General features: G+C 35.1%; 1 protein-coding gene across 1 annotated transcript in view; it reads left to right on the top strand.

The window, feature by feature from the left end:
- The window catches only part of Catspert (catsper channel auxiliary subunit tau), a 126,546-nt gene extending 107,656 nt beyond the window's left edge, over positions 1-18,890 (top strand). The window contains 4 exon segments of the mRNA XM_026405358.2: positions 11,306-11,380; positions 12,504-15,962; positions 18,601-18,864; positions 18,867-18,890. Coding sequence (XP_026261143.2) covers positions 11,306-11,380; positions 12,504-15,962; positions 18,601-18,864; positions 18,867-18,890 — 3,822 coding nt within the window.
- The last annotated feature ends 5,103 nt before the right edge of the window (positions 18,891-23,993 follow it).

Raw genomic sequence — 23,993 nt, 5'->3', positions numbered from 1 at the left:
TTGGTTTTTGGGGATTGACTTATTTCACTCAGCATGATTGCCTCCAGTTCTATCCATTTACCAGCAAATGCCATATTTTTTTCTTATTTATGGCTGAGTAATATTCCATTGTGTATACGTACCACATTTTCTTTATCGATTCATCTATTGAAGGACACCTAAGTTGGTTCCATAGTGTAGCTATTGTAAATTGTGCTGATATAAACCTTGATGGGCTGGGTCACTATATAGTATGCTGATTTTAAGTCCTTTGGGGATAAACCTAGGAGTGGGATGACAAGGTCAAATGGTAGTTCCATCTAAGTTTTCTGAGGAATCTCCATACTGCTTTCCGGAGTGGTTGCACCAATTTGCAGACCCACCAGCAATGTATGAGTGTGCATTTTCCCACACATTCTCACAACATTTATTGTTACTTGTATTCCTGATAATTGCCACTCTGACTGGAATGAGAAAGAATCTCAGTGTAATTTTCCTTTGCATTTCTCTAATTGCTAGTAATGAACATTTTTCGTGTATTTGTTGACCATTTGTATTTCTTTTTCTGTGAAGTACCTATTTAGTTCCTCTGACCATTTATTGATTTAATTATTTGGGTTTTTGGTGTTAAGTGTTTTGAGTTCTCTATATATCCTGGAGATTATTACTCTCTCTGAGGTGCATGTGGTATAAATTTTTTCCCATTCCATACGCTTTCCACATTATTGTTTCCTTTTCTGTGAAGAAGCTTTTTAGTTTGAATCCATCCCATTGATTGATTATTAATTTTACTTCTTGTGCATTATAAATATGGTTGAATAAGTTGGTTCCTATGCCAACATGGTGTACACTTGGGCCTACTTTTTCTTCTAGTAGGCACAGAGTTTCTGGTCTCATGCCGAGGCCCTTCATCTACTTTGAGTTGAGTTTTGTGCACAGTGAAAGATAGGGGTTTAATTTCATTTTGTTACATATGTTTTTCCAGTTTTCCCAGCACCATTTGTTGAAGAGGCTATCTTTTTTCCAATTATGTTTTTGATGCCTTTGTCTAGTATGAGATAACTATATTAATGTGGATTTGTCTCTGTGTCTTCTATTCTGTAATTGGTCTTCTTGCCTGTTTTGGTGAATACCATGCCATTTTTGTTACTACATCTATGTAGTATAATCGAACATCTGGTATTGTGATGCTTCCTGCTTCACTTTTCTTGCTAAGGATTGCTTTGGCTATTCTTGGCCTCTTATTTTTCCAAATGAATTTCATGACTGCTCTATTTCTGTGAAGAATGCCATTGGAACCTTAATAGGAATTGCATTAAATCTGTATAGCAGTTTTGGTAGTATGGCCATTTTGACAATATTAATTCTGCCTATCTAAGAAGATGGGAGATCATTTCCATCTTCTAATGTCTTCTTCAATTTATTTCTGTAGTTTTCATTATAGAGGTCTTTCACCTCTTTTGTTAGATTGATTCCTAAGTATTATTTTTTTGAGGCTATTGTGAATGAGATAGTTTTCTTAATTTCTCTTTCAGTTGATTCATCACTGATGTATAGGAACACAATTATTTATAGGTGTTAATTTTATATCCTGCTACTTTGCTGAATTTATTTATGAGTTCTAGAAGTTTTCTAGTGGAGTTTTTGGATATAAATATACATAAATATAGAACATATAGAATCATATCATCAGAAAATAGGTATAGTTTGAGTTCTTTTTCTATTTGTATCCCTTTAATTTCTTTCTTTTGTTGTTGCTCTGGCTAGAGTTTCCAGGATGTGTTGTATAGAAGTGGAGAAAGAGAGGGCATCCCTGTCTTGTTCCAGTTCTTGGAGGATGATTTCAATTTAGAATGATGTTGGCCTTGGGTTTAGCATATATAACTTTTACAATGTTAAGGTATGTTTCTACTATACCTAGTTTTTCTAGTGTTTTGAACATGAATCGATGCTAAATTTTGTCAAATGCTTTTTCTGCATCCAATGAGATAATCATGTGATTCTTGTCTTTAAGTCTACTGATCTGATGAATTATGTTTACTAATTTCCATATGTGGAACCAACCAACCTTGCCTCCCTGGGATGAACCCTACTTGATCATGGTGCACTTTCTTTTTAATATTTTTGTATGTGATTTGCCAGCATTTTATTAAGATTTTTTGCATCTATGTTCACCAGGGATACTGGTCAGAAATTTTCTTTCCTTGATGTGCCTTTGTCTGATTTTGGTACTAGGGTGATACTAGCTTTATAGAATGAGTTTGGAAGGGGTTCCCTTCTTTTCTATTTCATGGAATAATTTGAAGAGGATTGATGTTAGTTATTCTTTGAAGGTCTGGTAGAACTAAGCTGAGAATGCATCTGGTCCTGGGCTTTTGATGTTGTCTTCAATTTCATTGCTTGAAATTGATCTGTTTAAATTTACTATGTACTCCTGATAAAATTTTGGTAGTTCATATGTTTCTAGAAATTTGGTAGTGTCTTCAGGATTTTCTATTTAATTTTATTAGAATACAAATTTTCAAAATAATTTCTGATTATTGTCTGTATTTCATTAATGTCCTTTTTGATATTTCCTTTTCCATCATGAATTTTAGTAATTTGGCTTTTCTCTGTCTCTCTTCATTAGCTTAGCTAATTTTGTCCATTTTTTTTCAACTTTTTGTTTTGTCAATTTTTTGGAATGTTTCTTATGTTTTAATTTCATTTCTGATTTTAATTATTTCCTGACTTCTGCTTTTGGTGTTGATTTGTTCTTTTTTTTCTAGGACTTTGAAATGTACGGTTAGGTTATTTGTTGACTTTCTATTCTTTTAATGAATGAGCTCAATTCAATGAGCTTTCCTCTTACCCCTGTCTTCATAGTGTCCCAGAGATTTTAACATGTTGTGTCATTATTCTCATTTACCTCTAAGCATTTTTTTAATTTCATTCCTGATTTCTTCTGCTATCCATAGGTTATTCAATACTATATTATTTAGTCTACAGGTGTTAGAGTAGTTTCTATTTTTTATTTTGTTGTTGATTTTTAATTTTATTCCCTTATGAGCTGATAGAACACAAAGTATTATCTCTCTCTTTTTTCTATTTGCTAAGAGTTGCTTTGTGACCTAAGGTCTATTTTAGAAATCATTTGTGTGCTGCTGAGAGGAAAGTGTATTTAGTTTTTGATGGATGAAATATTCTATATATGTCTGTTAAGTCTAAATTATTAATTGTATTTTTTAGTTCTGTAGCTTCATTATTTAGTTTTTGTTTGGAGGATCTATCTAGCGGTGAGAGAGGTGTTAAAGTCACCCAGTATTATTGTGTTGTGGTCCTTTGGATTCTTGAAATTAAGAAGGGTTTATTTGATGTATGTTTATTTGATGTATGCTCCATTGTTTGGGGCATAAATATTTACAGTTTTTATGTCTTATTGCTGTATAATTCCCTTAAGTAGTATAAAGTGTCCTTTTGATTAACTTTGGCTGGCTTGAAAAGTCCACTTTATCTGATATGAGGATAGAAACCCTGCTTGTTTATAAGTTCTATGTGAATGATATATTTTTCTTCATCCTTTCACTTTCAGTCTGTGCATGTCTTTGCCTATGAGTTGAGACTCTTCAAGAGGGCATATTGTCAGGTCTCTTGTTTTTTTTTTTTTTTTTTTTTTAATTATTTTTTAGTTTTCGGTGGACACAACATCTTTATTTTATTTTTATGTGGTACTGAGGATCGAACCCAGTGTGCCAGGCAAGCACGTTACTGCTTGAGCCACATCCCCAGCCCTCAGGTCTTGTTTTTTAATCCAGTGTGCCAGTCTGTGTCTTTTGATTGGTGAGTTTAAGCCCTTCACATTCAATGTTATTATTGAGATATGATTTTTATTTCCTGTCATTTTGATTTATTTCTAGTTTTTAATTTGAATTAGTTTCTCCTTTGATTGACTATTCCTTTAGTGTAGTTCCTCCCTTTGCTGGTTTTCACTTTTGTTTTTTATTTCTTCTTCTAAAATATCTTATTATTGAGTATGCTCTGTAGTGCAGACATTCTAGTGGTGAATTCTTTTAATTTTTGTTTATCATGGAAGGTTTGTATTTCATTGTCAATTATGCAGTTTAATTTTGCTTGGTATGGTATGCTTGTCTGGCATTCATTTTCTTTAAGAGCTATATTATTTCAAGATCTACTGGATTTGAAAACTGGATTGGTTTCCCTCTAAATGTTACCTGTTATTTTTCTCTGTCAGTCTTTATAATTCTATCTTTGTTCTGTATTAGGCATTTTCATAATAATGTGCCTTGGTGTAGGTCTATTTGTATATTTTGGGTCCTGTAAGCCTCCTATATTTGGTTTTCCATTTCATTCTTTAAATTTTGGAAATTTTCTCATTTAATTGAAAAGATTGTATATTCCTTTGGTTTGTTCACCTATCCTAATAAATCTTAAATTTGTTTTTTCAGGTTATCCCATATTTCTTGGAAGTTCTGTTCATGGTCTTTTAGCATCTTTTCTCCATGGTCAACATCGTTTTCAAAATTATATATTTTGTCTTCATTGCCTGAAACTATGTCTTCCAAATGATCTAGTATATTGGTGATGCTTTCAATTGAATTTTTAATTTGGTCTAGTGATTCCTTCATTTCAAGAATTTCTGCTTGATTTTTTTCCCCCAGAATCTCCATCTCTTTATTGAAGTAATCTTTCACTTCCTGTATTTTCTCTCTGATTTCACTCCTTATATCATCCTTTACCCCACACATCAGTTTAACTATGTACATTCTAAATTCCCTCTCTGACATTTCTTCCACTGTGGTGTCAATGGATTTTGTTATTGAAGTATCTTGGTTTATTTGGGGCAATTTATTCCCTTACTTTTTCATGTTATTTGTGTGTCTACCCATCTGATAGGATGCATCTGAGGTAGTAGAATTTCTACCCTGTGTCCCTGGAGGTTTCTACTACACCACCACTTAGGGGGAGACAAATAACAACAACCAATGCAAACAATAAACAGCATTAAACTAAATAGTTTCTGCTATGACATCTACAGTGTTAATTGTCACAATAAATGAAATGATATGATCAGTTATTGCCTATAATAAAAACAGAAAGTTTGCAAAAGATTTCACAATTTCAAATGATGAACAGGGGGAGAGAACAGAAATTATATATAATGTGATGATTATACGGGAGAAGGAGAGAAGATACAAGTAAAAAAAATAAAGGAAGAGTTCATAGAGATTAACTGTTAATGGAAGAGAGAGAATCCAGGGAATCAGGTAAGAGAAAAATAAATTTATTTATATATGTATGTGTGTGTGTATATATATATATATACATATATATATATATATACACATACATATATATGTATACATATATATATATAATTTTAAAAAATAAAAATAGAAAACCCTGAAATATACTGATCAAGCATCCTAGTCTTCAAAAAACTGACCTATGAAAAATAACTGGCTTCAAAAATGCTAGAAATGAGAAAAAATATGAGTATATATAAATGTTCATGAACCATTAAGGTCACAATTAGAGAAAAGAAAGAAAAAAGAAAAAACAAATCAATGGAGTTCCAAAAATTCTCAGCTTCTCGGCAGAATTACTGAGGTGTCTGGAACGTGATGCTCCACAATCTGGATTGCTGGAGTGAGAGAGGTATTCCCGAGGTGGAGTTTAGATTTAGTTGGACTACAGGCTCTTTGCTAAATGCCAATTGATATGGAGATTTTAAATCAGTGCATCTCTAGGGCCCAGCAATTGCTGGTCCATTCTAAAAGACTGCACCCCAGGGATCTCTCCTGAGTTCTACTCTTGTGGTGGGGAACCCAATTTTTAGTCCCCTGTGAAACCTGTAGACCCCACATTTCCTGTCTCGGGTTCAGTCTTCAAACAATTTCTCTTGTCCCAACCCTTCAAATTCCTGGCCAAGTGCATCTATCCCAGCTAGTCCTACAAAGCAGCCAGATTGGAATGGAAGGGGGAGATTAGGATGGGTTTCCATGAAGTAATCTTTCACTTCCTGTATTTTCTTTCTGATATAAACGTCACTCTATGTTTGATTTTCTCTTGTCACTTAGGCATATCTATGTCATGTTGTGTGTAGGTTTGCCAGATCTGTATTTTCCAGAAATCAACTCCCCCAGCTACTAGACCCTCCTCAGCCACCGCAAAAATGGTTCCTTCTGTTCTCTCCAGGCAGCCAGGAAAGAGGGTGGCTTCTTCCACACAGAAGGATATTGTTCAGCGTGCCTTTCAGTGTTGTCAGGCAGTGTCTTTGATCTCTAAACTCTCCATATCCAGACACACCTCAGGCCTCCTTTAAAATGTAGGTTCCTTTAATTGCCTTTTCCACTTTGCTCGAGGAGGGACTACTATGGCTAGTGTTGCTGGAGGCAGCGGGTATTGCTGGGGATTTTTTCCTTATTTTATTATATCCAACCACCTGAGTCCCCAATCTGCTTTGAATGTCCAGTTTTAAATCCCTGTAAAGTCCTACCCCCTGCCATTTTTTTTTCTTTTTCCATCCACCTTGCTGAGAAGCTGTCTGTCTGCTTTCTTGGTTTCATGCCACAGAGTAGTCAGGAAAGTGGCATCTCTATTCTGCCATCTTAAAACCCCATTTTGGCTCTTTTGAAGGATTTGTCTAAGTTATTCCCCTGGGTATACAGATGTTCATAGAATGCCCTGTAATCCTTATTTCTATAATATCAGTAATAATATCTTGTCTCCATTTTTGAATTTAGTAATTTTGAGTATTTCCTTTTTGCTTAGTCTAGCTAAAAGTTACTTATTTCTGTTGGTTTTTTCAAAGAATCAGCTTTTAGTTTTATTTATATTCTCTGTTGTCTTTCTATTCTCTATTTTATTTTCCTCTAATTTTTATTATTTCCTTCTTTATCTTAGCTTTGGGTTTAATTTTCTCTTCTTCTGGTTCCTTAAGGTTTATGATTGAATTGTTGATTTGAGATCTTTCTATTTTTTAATGTAAATCTTCTAGCCATACATTTCTCTCTTAGCAACTGATCTTACTGCATCCCCTAAAATTTGAGTATGTTGTGTTTTCATTTTCTTTTGTTGTAATTTCTCCCATAACCCACTGATTGTTTAAGAATTATTTAATTGTCAGGCTGTGATTGTAGCTCAGTGATGGAACACGTGCCTAGCATGTGTGAGGCACTGGGTTCCATTCTTAGCACCACATAAGGTTAAATAAATAAAATAAAGGTATTGTGTCCATCTACAACCAAAATAATAACAATATTTTTAAAGGAATTATTTAAATTGCCACATATTTGTGAATTTTTCAGTTTTTTTGGATTAGTGATTTATAGCTTCATTCTACTGTGGGAGAATAAATTCAGTATGTGTGAAAATTGTTAGATTAGTTAAGAACCATGTTGAGTTCTGAGTAACAAAAACTTATAAACAGTGGTGTAAACAGTGATGCAGTGGTTTCAGGATGTCATCAGGGACCCAGGTTCCCTTTTTGGACAGTGATCCTCAGCATGTTCTTGTTACTTGCCAAAAGACTCCCTAACTCCAGGCATCCCAGTGTTTTCCAAGCAGGAAGAAGGAAGTGTATTCTTGTCAGCTTAGTCTGTCTCTGATATTCTCTCTGAGCCTTCTCCCAGCAGCTCCCAATTATATCTAGTTGGCCATAATTTTGTCATGTGTCCTCTCCTGTTTGCAAGTGGCCAGAATATCCTTTTTAGCTGTGGATATTTCTGCCCCATATAAGCTTTTGAGGTTCTTGAAAGAATATATTCTCAGAAGACAACTAGCAGTCTGTCACAGGGAACAAGAGTCCACTGTTTGGAGAGAGATGATGGTGGCTGGTACTATAGTGATAGTGGGAGTTATAATGAAAAGTGACTGTATACTTGATGTATTTTTAAGGCAGCAGTCATAGGACTTAATATTGGATTAGCTATAGAAAGGAAAAAGAGGAGAAGAATAAAAGGTGACTCTTAGATTTCTGCCCTGACAATTCAGCAGATGTTAGCATCATTGACTGAAATAAGGAAAAACAGAAGCCAAGGGTATGTTCTGTTTTGTTGGTTTGTTTGGGGGATGGGTGGTAATCTAGAGTTATGTTTTATATACTTTAAATGTAAGATGATGGGGCTCATGATATAGCTTAGTAGTAGGTGTGTGCTTAGCATGAGTGAGGCCCTGGGTTTAATTCCTAGTATCCCATCCCATACCCCAGTTGAGATGACTGTTATATAGTTAAGTGGAAATCAATATTCTCTTGAATATTCCAGAGGATACTATTTGGGATCTTTTTCACAACTCACTACCCTCCTCAGAAATATTTCTCTATTTACTTTGGAGTTAATTCATTTTGTTCTTATAGAAACTTCACTTGTATGTGTTGACTTTCCACATATATCTGTTAAATTTTGTTCACTTAAATTTGTAGATAGAAGAGTATGTTGGTGGTAGAAGTATGCTCTGTGTAAGTGACAGGCATGCTTCCCTGGAGGATGTGTGCAGATGGAAGACCTCAGGCTGGATGGCTGGAAATTTCCAAAGAATCTGTCTCTTTCATGGATATAACTTCTTTTGTAATGCTGGGAATTGAAACCAGGAACACTTTATCATAGAGCTACATGCCCAGCACGATTTATTTAGAGACAAGTTCTTGCTGAAGCTGGACTTAAATTTATAATCCTTCTGCCTCAACCTCCCAGTCCCTGGGATTATAGGTGTGCTTCACTGTGCCCAGCTTTTCTGTTCTTTTTTTTAAATCCCCTTGTAGTTGTCTGATGTGGAACTATGAGCTTCAGCAGGCTGTACTCTGTTTCTCTGTCAAGGTCCAAAAGTCACATGAAATCTCACCTAGGAAGATGGCACTTTTTAAAAATTCTTTTTATATATACATGACCATGGAGTGTATTTTGACATATTATACATACATGGAGTATAACTACCCATTCTTATGGTTGTACATGATGTGGAGTTTCACTGGTAGTGTATTCATATATGAATACAGGAAAGTTCTGTCTTTCCCATTCCCATCCCACTCCTTTCCCTTCATTCCCCTTTGTCTAATTCAATGAACTTCTATTCCACCCCACACACACCCACACCCACACCCACCTACTTTATTGTGTGTCAGAGATGGCACTTTTTGTTGAGAACAGTTTATTGACTTTTGGGTGAGTGATTAGGGAAAGATAGTAGGGCCAGCAGTGTGTTCTCTGTTAAGCACAGAAAAAGAGAACAATGTGAAGGGCCCAAGTGATCCTTCTGTTCTAAATGCAGCTATTTCATTAAAAATTGAAAACTGCCCTATGATCTGACTTTCTTTGTATATACTGACTTTGAATTTTTACTTCACCTGATTTCTGATGTTTAAAGTTGTACTTTTCCTGATTTTTTCCATTAAATCAATTCCATATTTTCTGAATTTTCTCAAACTTTCTGGATCCTGAAGTCTCACCTACTGATTTCCAGTATTACCATAGGTTCTTTCCTTTTGAAATAATGCTTTCAGTTAAGGCCCTGAAGCCTTGGAAAGTGGGAGAATGGACACACGTGTGCAGTCCACTGTGCTGCAGCTCCTATGTGGGTTTGTTTTGCTTTTTCTGGCTTCCTAATATGAATGCCTATAGCATTTACTCTCACTGTAGTTTTACTGAAGCTTTGCATTTACAGAAGTATCAGATGACCATCCAATTAATAATAGAAAGTTAAACAGAGTAAAAGTAGGGGAGAAACTCTTCCCTCCTCCAGAGTTACTCCCTTGAGAAAATGATGTATTTCAAATCCATTTACACATTTTCCCATGTTTATGTTAGGGGGTAATTCTTGTTTTTTTTTTTTTTTCAAAAATGAAATCTTATTTTTCTACTTCATTTTCATAGATGTTTCATTTATTTTCATTTTTTAGTAAATTCAATTAAAACAAATTTTTCAGTGTAAGAAGTTAAACTGTTTTTAAGAGAGATTTTTGGAAATTTAAACAAAAACATTATGAGCAAAATAACAGGTATAGAAGTACAAGATGTATTTCAGGAATTTAGAATTAGACACACTTGGCTGGAGGAGAGGGACTGTTGGGGAATGCTGAGGAGCTTGAAGAGGTGGAGTCTGTGTGAGAAGGCAACAAATAGCAGCATAAGTGGGAAACCACTGAAGATGTGAGTGTAAGGTCATGATGTTAACCGCTTACAGTAAAAATCTTAAAATAATCCAAAAGTATTTCTAATGAAAACATCATTCACTGAATGATTTTGTTGACCAGGTATGTAATAAATCTTCCACAGACTAAAGGAGATAACATATAGGATGGTGGTTTGAACTGTCAAGTGTTCTACAATGATGTCAAGTTTTCCTTGGCCACGTTGACAATGTAGAGGTACATTAGGATGCTTCTAAGGCCACCCAGTCTCCCTCAATGCTGTCTTGATTGTGTGGTGGAAGAAGTACCTGGTGATGACTTAGGACTCACAATCTAGGCTACTAATCATCTGGGTATTTTGGGGAAAAGAACTTCAACTTTCTATTCTTGTGTAAAATAAGGATTAAGACTAGATTATCTCTAAAGTGGCTTTATCTCTATCAATGGTTCTATGATTCTAGAATAGTTCTTACATACCTTGCTTAAGTACCAATTATTTCTTTAGGCACTTTATAGTATTCATGTAATAATGCCAAGATGAGAATCATCAGGAAATGCTATGTCAGTATACTTTCCTTCCCTCCCTCACTCCCTCCCTTCCTTCTTCCTCCCTCCCTTCCTCCCTCCTTCCATTCATTCCTTCCTTCCTTTCTCACAGTTCTGGGAATTGAATCCAGGACTTGAGCATGCTAGGCAAGCACTCTACCACTAAGCTACATCTCCAGTTTTAGAATATTTTCACAACCTTTTAAAAATCACATGACATTTGTTCTGACAGTTCTATTTTATTTTTACTTTTCTTTCTGCTTAAAGTGGCTGTGCATTATTTTGATTTTACAAAATTATAATACTAAGGAAGCTAGTAGTACATATACATATACATTTATTTGAAAAAGTTTGAAACAGCAATTATAAGAAAAATACTTTTTTAGGTTCAAAAACTATTTTATATCTTTAATGACTATTGGAGGGCTGGGGATGTGGCTCAAGCGGTATCTCGCTCGCCTGGCATGCGTGCGGCCCGGGTTCGATCCTCAGCACCACATACAAACAAAGATGTTGTGTCCGCCAAATACTAAAAAATAAATATTAAAAAATTCTCTCTCTCTCTCAAAAAAATAACTATTGGAAGAATAAAGTGACCTTAACAAATATCCTTTTATTACAAGTAGTTTAAATTAAAACTTCTTCTTTTATAAGGTGGCTTTTTCATCAAAAGAATACTTTCCATCACATTTCAGACCAGAATATATAGAATTGAAACCAAAATATCAGGTGAGTCCTGAGTTATCCTATCTCAATATCAAGTATAGTTAATTACTGGGCTTCTCCAATACTTAATTGATACATATATACTTAATTCATACACTACATATACAATACAGATGTAGAAGTACAAGGTGTATTTCAGGAATTTAGAATTAGACACACTTATATGTGATTTAAAGATTCCAAAACCATGCTACTCATTAGAAACACCTGTCTTTAAAAGTATTTAATCACAGGTCTCATCTGACTTAATGAATCTCCATCTGGAAATGGAAACTGGGAACCTGCATTTTTCAAGAAACTTCAGGGGATTCTTAGTGTGACCCACTAGCATTTCTTACTCTGTATCCACCAGCATTTGTAAACCATTATAATATTTACATCCATTAAAATAACCTTGAACTACTAAGTTAAAATAAAACAAATATTAAGCTGATTATTTCAGATTTTGCATTTTTTAATTGTATAATGTAGAAGTTGTATGAAAAGAATTTGAATGAAAAACTTCATTTTGAAGACTTTCAGTGATAGAATAGCTTGATCCCAAAACTACAAATTGCTTATTTTTTACACTGAAATTTCACTTTTAGCCCAAGTTTTTGTATGCTATTCTCTTTTAACCATTTCTAAATCAAATACATTATGCATCAAAAAGCAAGAATCCACTGTGACATGTTGAGGATTGGGTTTCATCAGTTTTGAAACTCTCTGACTTAAGGAGATGATATTTGTCCCCAACAAAGTCTTAAATGATATTATGATACTTTTCATAGGATGTCTACTATTTGCTTGCATTCTTAAAAAATTTCTTACATTGCTGATAAACACTTATATGGCTAAGACTTAAATCCTGATATTAGCCACTGTTTTACTATCTAAGCAAACACAGCTAACACTGGAAATTCATTCAGTAAGAAGCTTTTTGTGGGTGACTATTCCAAGTGCAAAAGCATTTAGATACGAGGTAGTGTCAAAATTAGGAATTTGATATTTTTGCTTTAAAAGCTTTTTTTAATTCAAGTTTTAAAATAATTAGTTTGTAGAAAGTAGGAGGGTGAATCGATAAATTGACATTGTTCAAAGAAAATTGACTAGAAATTTTATTATGAATTCAAAGTAAATGCTACAGAATTTCTTATTTATATTGCAATTTCAGAAATTCAACAAAGGCGGTTTTGATCCTTTTCTAAGGAACATAAACAAGATGTCGGTCAGGAAAAGGAAAGACCAAGATATATACCAGTTTAAAAATGTTTTAAGTCAGGAGGTTATAGAGCATGAAGACCAAGATCCTCCTTACCCAACACGTTCAAAACCTGGAGGATATAGCAGTGTATCCTGGGCCCATGATCCTGATACCTTCCCAAAAAAGAATAAGTCAGCTTGTGATCCTACTATCAATGCAATGAAAACTTTGGACCCTAAGAGTAAGCCAGCCCATGATCCTGCTATCAATACAATGAAGACTTTAGACCCTAATAATAAGTTAAAAGAAAAACTACCAAGTTTAACTTTACCAAGCTTAAGAGAACCACCAATGACTGGAAACATAAATACCTTTTGCCTCTCAAATTCATTAAATTTTACCCCTCATATAGAAAATTTAAAACAATCAATAGTGCTCAAGTCAATTTTAAGTAAAAATCTGCAAGATCTTTCAGATAAGTTATTTTCTAAACCAGAAGTTTGTCTGAACACTGAAGCAATGAAGAAAAGTAGTTCTTCACATCTATGCATTCAGGACAAACCAGTCAGTGATTTGGAAATAAAAGTATTGGAACCAATTCAAGATTTAAACTGCCAGCTTTCAGAAAAAGACATTTCAAAGTCAAAGTCTCTTTTAAATCAAGTAATTAAAAACATCACCTCAGATTTACTTTCAGAAGGTAAACCAGGAAAATCTCCAGATGTAGAAGACGTTGTCTCGGAGGCTGATGGAATAGATTTTTCAATGAAAAAGAAAAGTTGTTTCAAAAAGAAACATATAACAAGTGAAGTGTCTAGCCCTATGCTGGGTTTCAGTGGAAGTATACACGACTATATTATAAAGCAAATATTCACTGCACCTATCTTTTCACTGTTGGAAAAAAGCATGAAAGAACTGAGTGAGACACAGATGAACCTGCAGGATCAGTTACTCAAATCTTGGGAGACAAAATTGTCTTCCAATATTCTAGTTAACTATGGAGATAAGGATGATGAAATAAAATTGCCACAGCCCAAATCTGTGATAAGCGAGATAATACAAGCATTTCCTATAGATACACTTTTAGAATCTGGGATAATCAAAGTGATGGAACTAGATAAAGAACAACAGATGGGTGCTTTGGTAGATACAGAGAAATCCTCTTCTGAAGAAACCCTCAGGGATTCCACAGAAGATGATTCAGAAATCAAATGCAAAACACAATTTCTTTCAAGACCCAGTGTTCCCAAAGAAGGCACTTCTTCTATACGTAGAGTTGAATTTGTAGAAGACAGACAAAACATGTTCCTACATGATTCAGAATATCATTCAACACCAGACATAAAAACAGATTTGTCACGTCAGGGGCTTGATGGAGAAGAAAGTGACCTAATGTTTGATTTAGAAAGTTTCAGTAACTTGCTAACAGATAACCTTCATGAGTCTGATCCACCAATGTTACAATCCTTTTTAAAAAACGTATTTAATGCTTTTTTCAAATATAATCAGCCTGAAAGAAGACAGCAACCAGAAAAGGAATTAGAAAATCTAATTCAACATTCTTTTCCAACTTACATAGAACACTCTGAAGAAATTCAAGGGGATTCAGATAAAGCAGACAGATTAGACAGAAAAGCTGTTTTGAGTCCAAAGCTACGTGTGTTTCTAGAAGAACTCTCAGAGTCAGAAATTAAAAATTTAAAATCTGAATTGAGTAAACATATACAGCATTATCTTGTAGAAAGACTTTCAGAATCAGGACATATCACCAAGGAGGATTTACCAAAAATCTACCAAAATCTGTATCTGATGAATGAGAAAGAACTGAAAGAACAAAATGCTTTTCCAGGGAAATATTCAGAAACTGTTAAAGAAATCATGTCTTTTGTAAATAAATTTAATCATCAATTCATAGATAAACATTTAGAAATAAAGCTAAGATCTTTTTTAAATGAAATTCTCCAAAACTATTTCCTTACAAACTTTGCAGAGAGCAGTTTATTTAATGAGACAGAATCCATGACTATCCACTCAAACATGTCTTCTCTAAGAACCCAAAGTGCCTCATTATCTCCTCATGATATTTCAAGGGGGAGTTTTGGTAGAAGGCTTGAAATAAACATGAAATATCCTTTAAATCAACCTCTACAAAGCCTACTTAAAGCTTTATCAGAAAATGACTTCTTAAATTTAAAAGATGATTTAAGCAAACAGCTCCAGAGACTTTTTATAGAAAAGCTTTCAAAATTAGGACTAATGACAGAGAGGCAATTAGAGGGGGTCAACGAGCATGTAAGCTTAAGTGATTCTGATTCAATACCATTAAAATATATAAAAACAGATTTACCTTTCCGAGATGAAAATTACTTTGTGGGGGAGCATTCAGAAAAGCAAAGTAAATATTCAAAACTTGGTCAAAACACTTTACCAAAGGTTTCTGAGGATAAACGTATCAGACCAGAATTGGTCAGAACTGAAGAAAAGGACTATTCTTCTTTGAAAAATTTAAAAGAGAATCCATCAACAATTAGGGAACAGAAAAATTATTTCCCTGGAGAAGGAATTAAAGCAATAAGTTTAATAAAAGTACAGCCTTCCAACAAAAATATCCAGGCTGTTCCATTAAATAAGTCATCAGACAGAGCTACAGATATATTGTTTAAGAAATACAAGAAAGAACATGATTTCCTGCAATTTCCTCGAGCAGAAAATTGTATTTATACAACAGAGATTCAAGACCCATACAGTTGGGAGGGTAAATCAAAAATAGTTTCATCAAAAGTTTGCTGTGAAAGGACATTGAAATTGAAGCCCTTTGATAGAAAGGAGAACATTAACATTTGCAAATTTACTGCTCAGGAAAAAACAGAAACAGTACTGCCATCGTATTCAAGAATTCCTAGTTGCAAAATGCCAAGGGAAGAGGAAGATTATTTAAATAGATTCGCCTCCCCTTTCTGGCAGAATAACTCTTTATCTGACTTCAATTTAGAGGCTGAAGAACAATCGAAGTTAGACCTGTACTGTCAGAGATTGAAAGGAAACAATAACAACAATAAAAAACATTTAGTAACAGTCACACAAAATGAAAGAGAAATTCAAAATCTTTCTATAAGCCCAAATGAAATTTGCAATGAAAAATATTCCAAGGTCCCCAAACCACAATCCTTTAAATATAAAGAAAATAAGAAAAACTCAAAACCATCCTTCTTCCCAGAAGTATTAAAGAGAGAAAACATAAAACCCAAGGTTCGAAAAGAAAAAGATCATGCCACCAAACCAAAAAAGTCACTTAACAAGGTAGTTAGGATCCTACCAACCACGCTGCCTACTACAAGAAGTCATTTAAGGAAATCTGCGCCAAGGACTTTGCTTCACTGGACTGCACGGAAGACTATACACGTAATATTGTTTTCCCTGTCTTCTACTTCTCTTATTTGTCAAAGTTCTATCAATAACTTCCCTTAAGCCTGAATGCAAGTGTGGGTATAAATTTAATTGCCCCAGGAGATACAGACCTCCAAGCTTAAAAATTCTTTTGGAATTCAAATTATCACCTTGCCTGATTGATAGTCTAACCACAAAATCAGGGGGGACTATTAATATATCTAATACCTTTTTATGAACTAGATAAAGGGCAGCCTCTCTGGGACAGGATTTAGAAAATGATGTCCTTTCCTCTGGGCGGACCCTCCATCTGGCATAGCCTAGAACCTCTAGGAACCTGCTGCATATTTGCATGGGTCAAAATTAGCCAGGGACCTTTGTGCAACAGCCTGCGTGACCTTTAGTAGTGGTGGAATACTGTAGAAACATAATTCAGATTTTCTTTTCTGAGAGATTTAACTATAAATGTTTAAGGCTTTTTTCAGATAGCTGAATTTATCTGTAAATAAATGTGATACTCCTATGTGCTAGTTATTCTGCTAAGAACTAGGGATATGCAGAATTTACAATCTGTGGATAATGAATTGAAAATTTTTAACTTCTTTTTTCTTCTTTTACCACCACTCCTCTGCTATATCATATGCTGAGATCTTGAGAATTCAAGTCTATTCTTAGCATTAACATAAAATAATTAGGAAGGTGAATCTGTTACTAGACTGTACAAATGGTTCTAAAGCACTTAAAATTTAGGAATAGAAGGTACTTATTTTAATTTTCGGAACCAATACTTTTCTCAGTATGTATTACAGGCATAACTCATAAATTTAAAAACTCATAAGATCAACAGTTGATCTCAAATTGATATTTTGATGTGCAAGATCCTGCCTCTGAATGAGAAAGTAAATATAATTTCAAAATATTTGCTTTGAATATGTTTTCCACAGTAAATAAAGCAGGTTATTAGCTTTACAGTGGCAGGGCAAAAATTATATACCTATATATTATATACTATATATTATATAGCTAAATATTCTATTAGCTATATAGTGGCAGGGTAAATATTCTTATCACTTGTACTCTTGAGTTTGGATTTTTTCTTTTCTATCTAAATTCAATCATTTAATATTGAACAAGCAAATGTTGGGGTGAGTGTGGGGGGGTGTGCATATGAAGAAAAGGAAGTTGAAGATAGGCTCATAGTTTTTGGCGAAAAAAAAAATTTCTGAAGTTCCTTTAGACAAATGGAATCTTTAATACAACTTCTTCAAATGAAAAAAAAATTGCATTTATGTCAAACACTGTAACAACCCTTTACTTAACAGCGGATGAGGGAGTTAGGATTCTCATTCTTGTTATTTCCCTCTGTTAAGCCAAGTGTTTCTTAACTTTAGAATTGAGTGATAAGAGGCAATTGTCAGATGATCAGAAAGGTACTCATTTTATTTTCTAAACCCTAGGAATCTTCAAAAGCCTCTAATCAGAAGCAAGATAAGTTGAGCCATAGGAGCTCTCAGAAAAGGAAGCAGTGGTGTGGGTCTCCAAGGCCTTCCACTGATCCTTGTAGTTAGTGATCAGCTGTGGAACCAGTTAAGCACTACTCACTAACATAGCAGAAAGTCTTAAAATTTGAGCTTGCCTTATTATTCCAGGAAGGTAAGAGGAAGGAGGAAGTTCTCCCTGCCTTCTCCAAACCCAGGCACAGAGGTAAAGTAGATGGAATTGGCCTTCCTCTTCATACCTTCTTTTTTCTAGATCTTTTTCTGGCTGTCTTAATTCTTAACAGTTCCTCCCAACCTTCCTGACCGCTCAATTTTATCAGTGCACTCTCCCCATGTCTCCACTCAAAGCAGCCCATTTCTTTGCTGTGGCTGTCTCTGCGAGGTGTCGAGGAATGGACTGCTCAAACTGCTGAGAGAACTAGTTTATACTAAAACTACCCAAAGAGGTACTTATAGATTATTATGTTTTTAACTATAAAATATTTGTTATAGAAAATTTGAAAAAAGAGAATTAACATTTTTCTCTTATTATTTCAGTGTATATCCTTCCAGTTACTTTCTTGAATGTTATACTTGTTTTATTCTCAGAATGTACATTGAAATTTTTATTTGAAATTTTTTATTTTAATGTAAACATTACAACCACATTCTTGCATGCTGTCTGTGCTCTCTTTCTCTAAATACACACACACACACACACACACGTATAAAGACTAAAGATTTATTAAAGTAACCTTTAGAGAATGAAAGGTCAAAGTTTGGATGATGTAAAAAGCTAAATATAAAAGTTAATCATTTATATTTGGGGTTAGGGCAACAGAAGTTTTGTTGGAAAAAGAATTGCAACGTAGCTGGCCAACTTTGCCTAAGAATCTGACCCCTGAGTATAGCTCCCTTAGGCTTTTCTAGTTTCCAGATTCATCTCTTCCATCCCTTTTGAAATACAATATTTTTTGGAACAGTAAGATTTTTAAAAAGCCTGGTTTCTAAGGTAGCATCTAAGGGAAATCATTGAGTGTAGAGTCTGAATCTGGGGATGGCCCAGGAAGTATTCGGTGCTTTCATTCTCTTTGTCAATATTACAAACTTTAGTCCTTGTAAATTTCAAGTGTACTTTTTAACTTACCAATTTGATGTTTTATTTTAAAATTTAGGATTGTTCAGATAGATTTGAGGATCTACAAGAGCCCTCAATGCAGCATCTTAATAAAACAAAATCAAGAGTAAGACTTTTAGCAAAGAGCCCAGATGATAGCCATATTCAGGCAAAACAAGCTGCAAGACCTTATACTGCTCCAGAGCCTAACAAACGACGAGAATGCTACACTGGAAAATTCACAAGTCCTCGAGTGGTTTCATCAGGATTAGCTAATACAAATGATACAACCCCAGATTATGAAATACGTAAAATGCAACCAAAAAAAAGATTAAAAGAGGATATTGAAAAATGTTCGCTCATTTGTGATATTATCCAAATGTTAAAAAGTTCAGAATGATATGTGAGGCCAACAGTCAGAATTATCACTTCTCCATTAACAAAATGGTTTGGAACTCTGTCCTTGTATGTGATAGAAGTTAGCAACCAAATTCCATCTTGTTAGAACCATTTTGTTACAATTAAAATGAAAAATAAACACATTTGATGTAAACGTGTTTTTGTTTATAAGCCTTAGGGAACCAACCCAGAAGTATATATCTAGTTGATATTCACTAGAAAACTTGTTTCCCAGCTTTCCCCCTTTTTCACAAATATAAAAATATCACTCCATATTTCTTTGACTTCTCCCAACCTTTGTGACACTCTAAATTATCGATGTCCACCCAGTTTTCAGATTCTCTTTTTGTAGTGATCTATGTTTAGTCTTTTTTGTTATGAACAAATTTTACACATCAGCTCTAGTTATATTCCCTAGACTAAGCAGTTCTCTGAGTCTGTAGAACTTCTGCTAATTTAACATCTAATAATTGCTTCCCCCCACCTCCAGTGCTGGGGATCAAACCCAAGACCTTGTGCTCTACCACTGAACTACACCCCCAGCCTTGGTAATATATCTTTTTACACTATAAATAAGGATAATAAAAGCTTTTAATGCTAATTCCTGAGGCATCTCCACCTAGAGTGACTTTAACTTTCTAAATTGAAAACTCTTGAATCTTTTTAATTGCACCAAAATTAGGAAATGGCACAACAACATATAATCTAAAATCAAAGGATTTAAATCAGAGATGTCTGAGAATTGGTTCTATTTCAATAAAGTATAGTCTTTACTGAACTTTACTTTTGAAAAAAAACAAAAATGTCAATTTACAGAATTTTTGTCAGTTTTAATCTTTTTACAAGAATTTATAAAGACTTGAAGGTTTAAATACGATTGCCTAGTGGAAAACATAATTCCTGGTCATTCATTCCATGTTATTAACAGGGTGGTAATTTTTTTTTTTAATGGAAACCAAGAATTTCCTGCAATCCTGAAAGTTGTCAGTACAGATAATTTGACTTAGGATTTTTTACCTTTATGATAGTGTGAAACTGATATGCATTAAATAGAAGCCATACTTTGAATTTGGAATTTTGATGTTTTCCTGGGTTAGTGGTACACACACTGTCCTCACATGCTGGTAGGCAGAAGCAGTGAGCTATCACTCCTAGTCAGCTACACAGTCATCAGAGGAAGCTATGAACTCTGCACCGTGCTGTTCGGCTAAGCCCTGAGGTTTTGTAGGTTAGATGTCTTAAATGTGTTTTCCACTTGGAGTTATTTTCAATTTACAATGGATTTATTAGGACAAAACCCTTTAAGACAAGGAGCCATTATACTTGTACCAGTTAGCATGGAACTGGGAAAACACAACTCCAGAACTTTCGGGTAGAAGGAATACAGGAAATTGGTTTTATGAACAATGGAACTAAGGCTAAGAAAACAAAAGCGTTAGTGAGGGAACCCAGAGATTAGCAAGAACTGAAAGTGCTCCCACCTCTGAGCTGAAGGGGAAGCAGGAGAAGGTGAAGTTATCAGAGTCTTAAAGCTGGAAGACAAGATACAGCCATTGCCAGGAAACAGGAATGGGGCACAGGGTGAGAAATACCATGTTTCTTCCCTGGACACCGGAGAAGGAGGGTGCATGGGAAACATAGTTCCTGGTTCAGCAGAGTGAAGAAATGGATTTGAGAGCTAATAGGCAGTTGATCGATGGTGCTTAAGAGGAAAATCTCTGATCTGGCTTGAAGTAAAGGAGAAATTACTTACTAGATGGAAATCTCAAGTTCCTTTAGCTCATTACAATTTTAATGACAATATTGTGACCCACAATGAATTAAAAATTTCTTACCATAGAAATCTCTAAAATTATCAAGTCCTTTTTAAAATTCATACACTTTATTCAAGAAAGAATTTGTTAAATATTTATTAAACATCTATAATACGTCAGACATTTTTGCTAAATACTAGGAGTATCCTACTATTTAGAATAAGACTATAGTCTTGAAGAGTCCACAGACTGACTAGTCAGAGACATAAACACAGAAGTCATTAAAATAGATTTGTGTTAAGGAAAGCTCTATAGAAGCTTACAGGTGTTTTAACTCAGACGACTATGCTAGCTTGGGTCCTTCAAAAAGCAGGCATCAAGATAAAGTTAGACATTATGCTACAGTCAAACTAATGGCCCCCAAACCTGTCCGTATCCTAATTCCAGAGGGGATTTTGCAACTATAATTAAGGGTCCTGAGGTGGGAAAATTCTCCTGGATTACTTGGCATAAGGGTCAATCAGAGGTGATGTGTCCACAGAAGTAGAGGTTGAAGTCATGCTGTGTCATGAGGCAAAGGAAATCAGGAAGCCTCTAGTCGCTGAAAGGTAAGAGATTCTCCTTTAGAGGCTCCAGAAAGAATAGCCCTGTCAACCCATTTTAAACTTAAGGCCTCCAGAACTTTTAAGATAACAAATTGTGTTAAGCAATTAAATCTGTGGTAATTTGTCAGAGCAGCAGTAAGAGACATGAAAAAGATTTTTTTGGAGGAGAGTGGGGAGCCTTTAAGGAAAAATGAGGAGACTGGGAGATCTGTCAGTCATGGAGTAGGTCTGACCACTGTGAAAGAGGGAAGAACACAGGTTAGACCAGGAAATGTCAGAATGCTGTGTCACTATGTTAATATCAGCACAGCTGATGGAGAGTCCCCTAGCCAAAGGCACTCATCACAAAATGCTTTTGTCTACTAGGAAAGTTAGTTTAATCAGCCTTTTCACTGCTGTGACTAAAAGACCAACCAGAATACCTGTAGAGGAGGAAAAGTTTATCTGGGGGCTTATGGTTTCAGAGGTCTCAATTTATAGACAGCAGACTCCATTCCTTGGGGCTCCAGGTGAGGCAGGATATCATGGCAGAGGGAAGTGACTCAAGTCATGATCAGGAAGCAGAGAGAGAGAGCCATACTTGCCAGATACAAATATATACCTGAAAGCCATACCCCCAATGCTTCACCTCCTCCAGCCACACCCCATTTGCCTTCAGCTACCACTCAATTAATCCCATCAGGAGACTAATTCGATGACTGGTTAAGGACCTCATAATATTTCTTGTCTGAATCTTCTTTCATTGTCTCACATGTGAGCTTTTGGTGAATACCTTACATCCAAACCATAAAAGAAAGATCTGACTTACTATCCTGGCTGCCAGGAGTAAGGACTGGAGTGAGGAAAGTATAGTAGGAAGAATTATATCATCCCAAAGATGACAACACAGTAAACATCAGAACCTATGAATATGTGAGGTTGTACAACTAAGGGGAATCAAAGTTGCTTATCTCTTGACTATGTGGCAGGGAAATTACCTTGTATTATTTGGCTATGACCAGTATAAATCACTAGGGTGTTTAAAAAGAAAAAATGTCTGGGTGGAATGTGATGGACATCATTATCCAAAGTACATGTATGAAGACATGAATTGGTGAACATACTTTATATACAACCAGAGGTATGAAAAATTGTGCTCTATGTATGTAATTTATGGGAAAAAAAAGACTCTTCCCAACATTGCTGACTTTGAAGTTGACAATAAGCTGAGGTGGGCTATAAGCTGAGGAATATGGATAACTCTAAATGCAGGAGACATCAGGGTAAAATGGATTCTCCTACAGAGCCTCCAGAAAGAATGCAGCCTGCCCACACCTCAGATTTACCTGAGACCCAAATTATAGAACTACAAAACAATAAGTTGGTATTGTTTTAAGCCACTAAATTTGTGATTTGGTATAGCAGCCATAGAAAACTAATACAGCAAGTGAGGTGACTATGATAGAAAATTCAAGGTACTCATGCAAAAGATGAAGCTGTCAATTATAATACCCAATGTCATGGTTAATTTTATGGCTCAATAGTACTAGACCACAGGATACACAGATATGTGAAATATTATTCTGGGTTTTCTGTAAGGGTGTTTCTGGAAGAAATCAACATTTCAATTGGTGAGCTAGTAAAACAGACTGTCATCCCTAATGTGGGTGAGCCTTACACAATCAGTTAAAGACTTGACTAGGTCAAAAAGGCTGAACCTTCACCAAGTAAGAAGTTCCCCTCACCCAACTGCCTTTAACTGGGACACTGGTTTTTCCCTGTCTGGCCTCAAACTGAAACATTCACAATTCCTAGGTCTTAAGCCTGACAACCTTTGGACTTGAACTCTACTACGGGCTCACAAAGCACATCAGGAACCTGTCAGCTTCTGCAATTGCATGAGTTGATTCTTCAAAATAAATGTGTGCATATATACATATATTTGTATACAAGTTAATAAAAAACTTGAAACACAATCCTTTTTATATTATTGCCTAGACCTTTCTAAGAAGGAAGGTTGGGATTACTCATAATGCAGCTACTAAGACCTTCCAAGGAGAAAACATTCAGAATGGATAGGAGGGATGAAGAGGATGAAGCCCCAAGAGCAACTGCTGTACATAAAGATTTTATGTATTTTATTACATAAAAAATATACATTTTACACATGTATATATGACAGACATACACAAATATATTATATACACACACATTCTCTTGTTTCTCTGGAGAACCTTAATATTCCCATAGATCTGAGAGGCACCATTTATGAGCTCTCAACCCACCTTTTGCACTATACACATGCAGAACTACCCTACAGATGTGGGAAAACCTGTGAGGTACCCCTGGGACTCTAAGGGGAATTCAGAAGGGAGAGGTTTGTGGGAATGAACCTCAGCCCCCACCACTGCAGCTGCTCCCAGGGCCTTGACTGGTCTTTATCCTCTCCCTCCTCTACTACCAGTCTAAATTCTTTCACCTTGGCAGGTTTTGGTGGCTGCACTAAAAGGAGTAACCCAATCTTTGTTCTTGAAAGGATCTAACCAATAAACATAAAAGGGATTATGTTAAAGTTGCTTGTGAATTTGTATATTATTTATCATTTTGGTTTTAATTTTTTAGTCTTAAGATAATCATTTAAAAATAATTTTTAGTGTAATATAAATAAAAGTGTAAAGATTACGAAAATCAACTGATAGGCTCCAATTCACCAC

Source organism: Urocitellus parryii, chromosome 1 (genome assembly GCF_045843805.1).
Source record: "Urocitellus parryii isolate mUroPar1 chromosome 1, mUroPar1.hap1, whole genome shotgun sequence".
Classification (NCBI taxonomy): Eukaryota; Metazoa; Chordata; class Mammalia; order Rodentia; family Sciuridae; genus Urocitellus; species Urocitellus parryii.
Note: the sequence above shows the minus strand (reverse complement) of the source record. Positions and strands in the feature narration are given on the sequence as shown.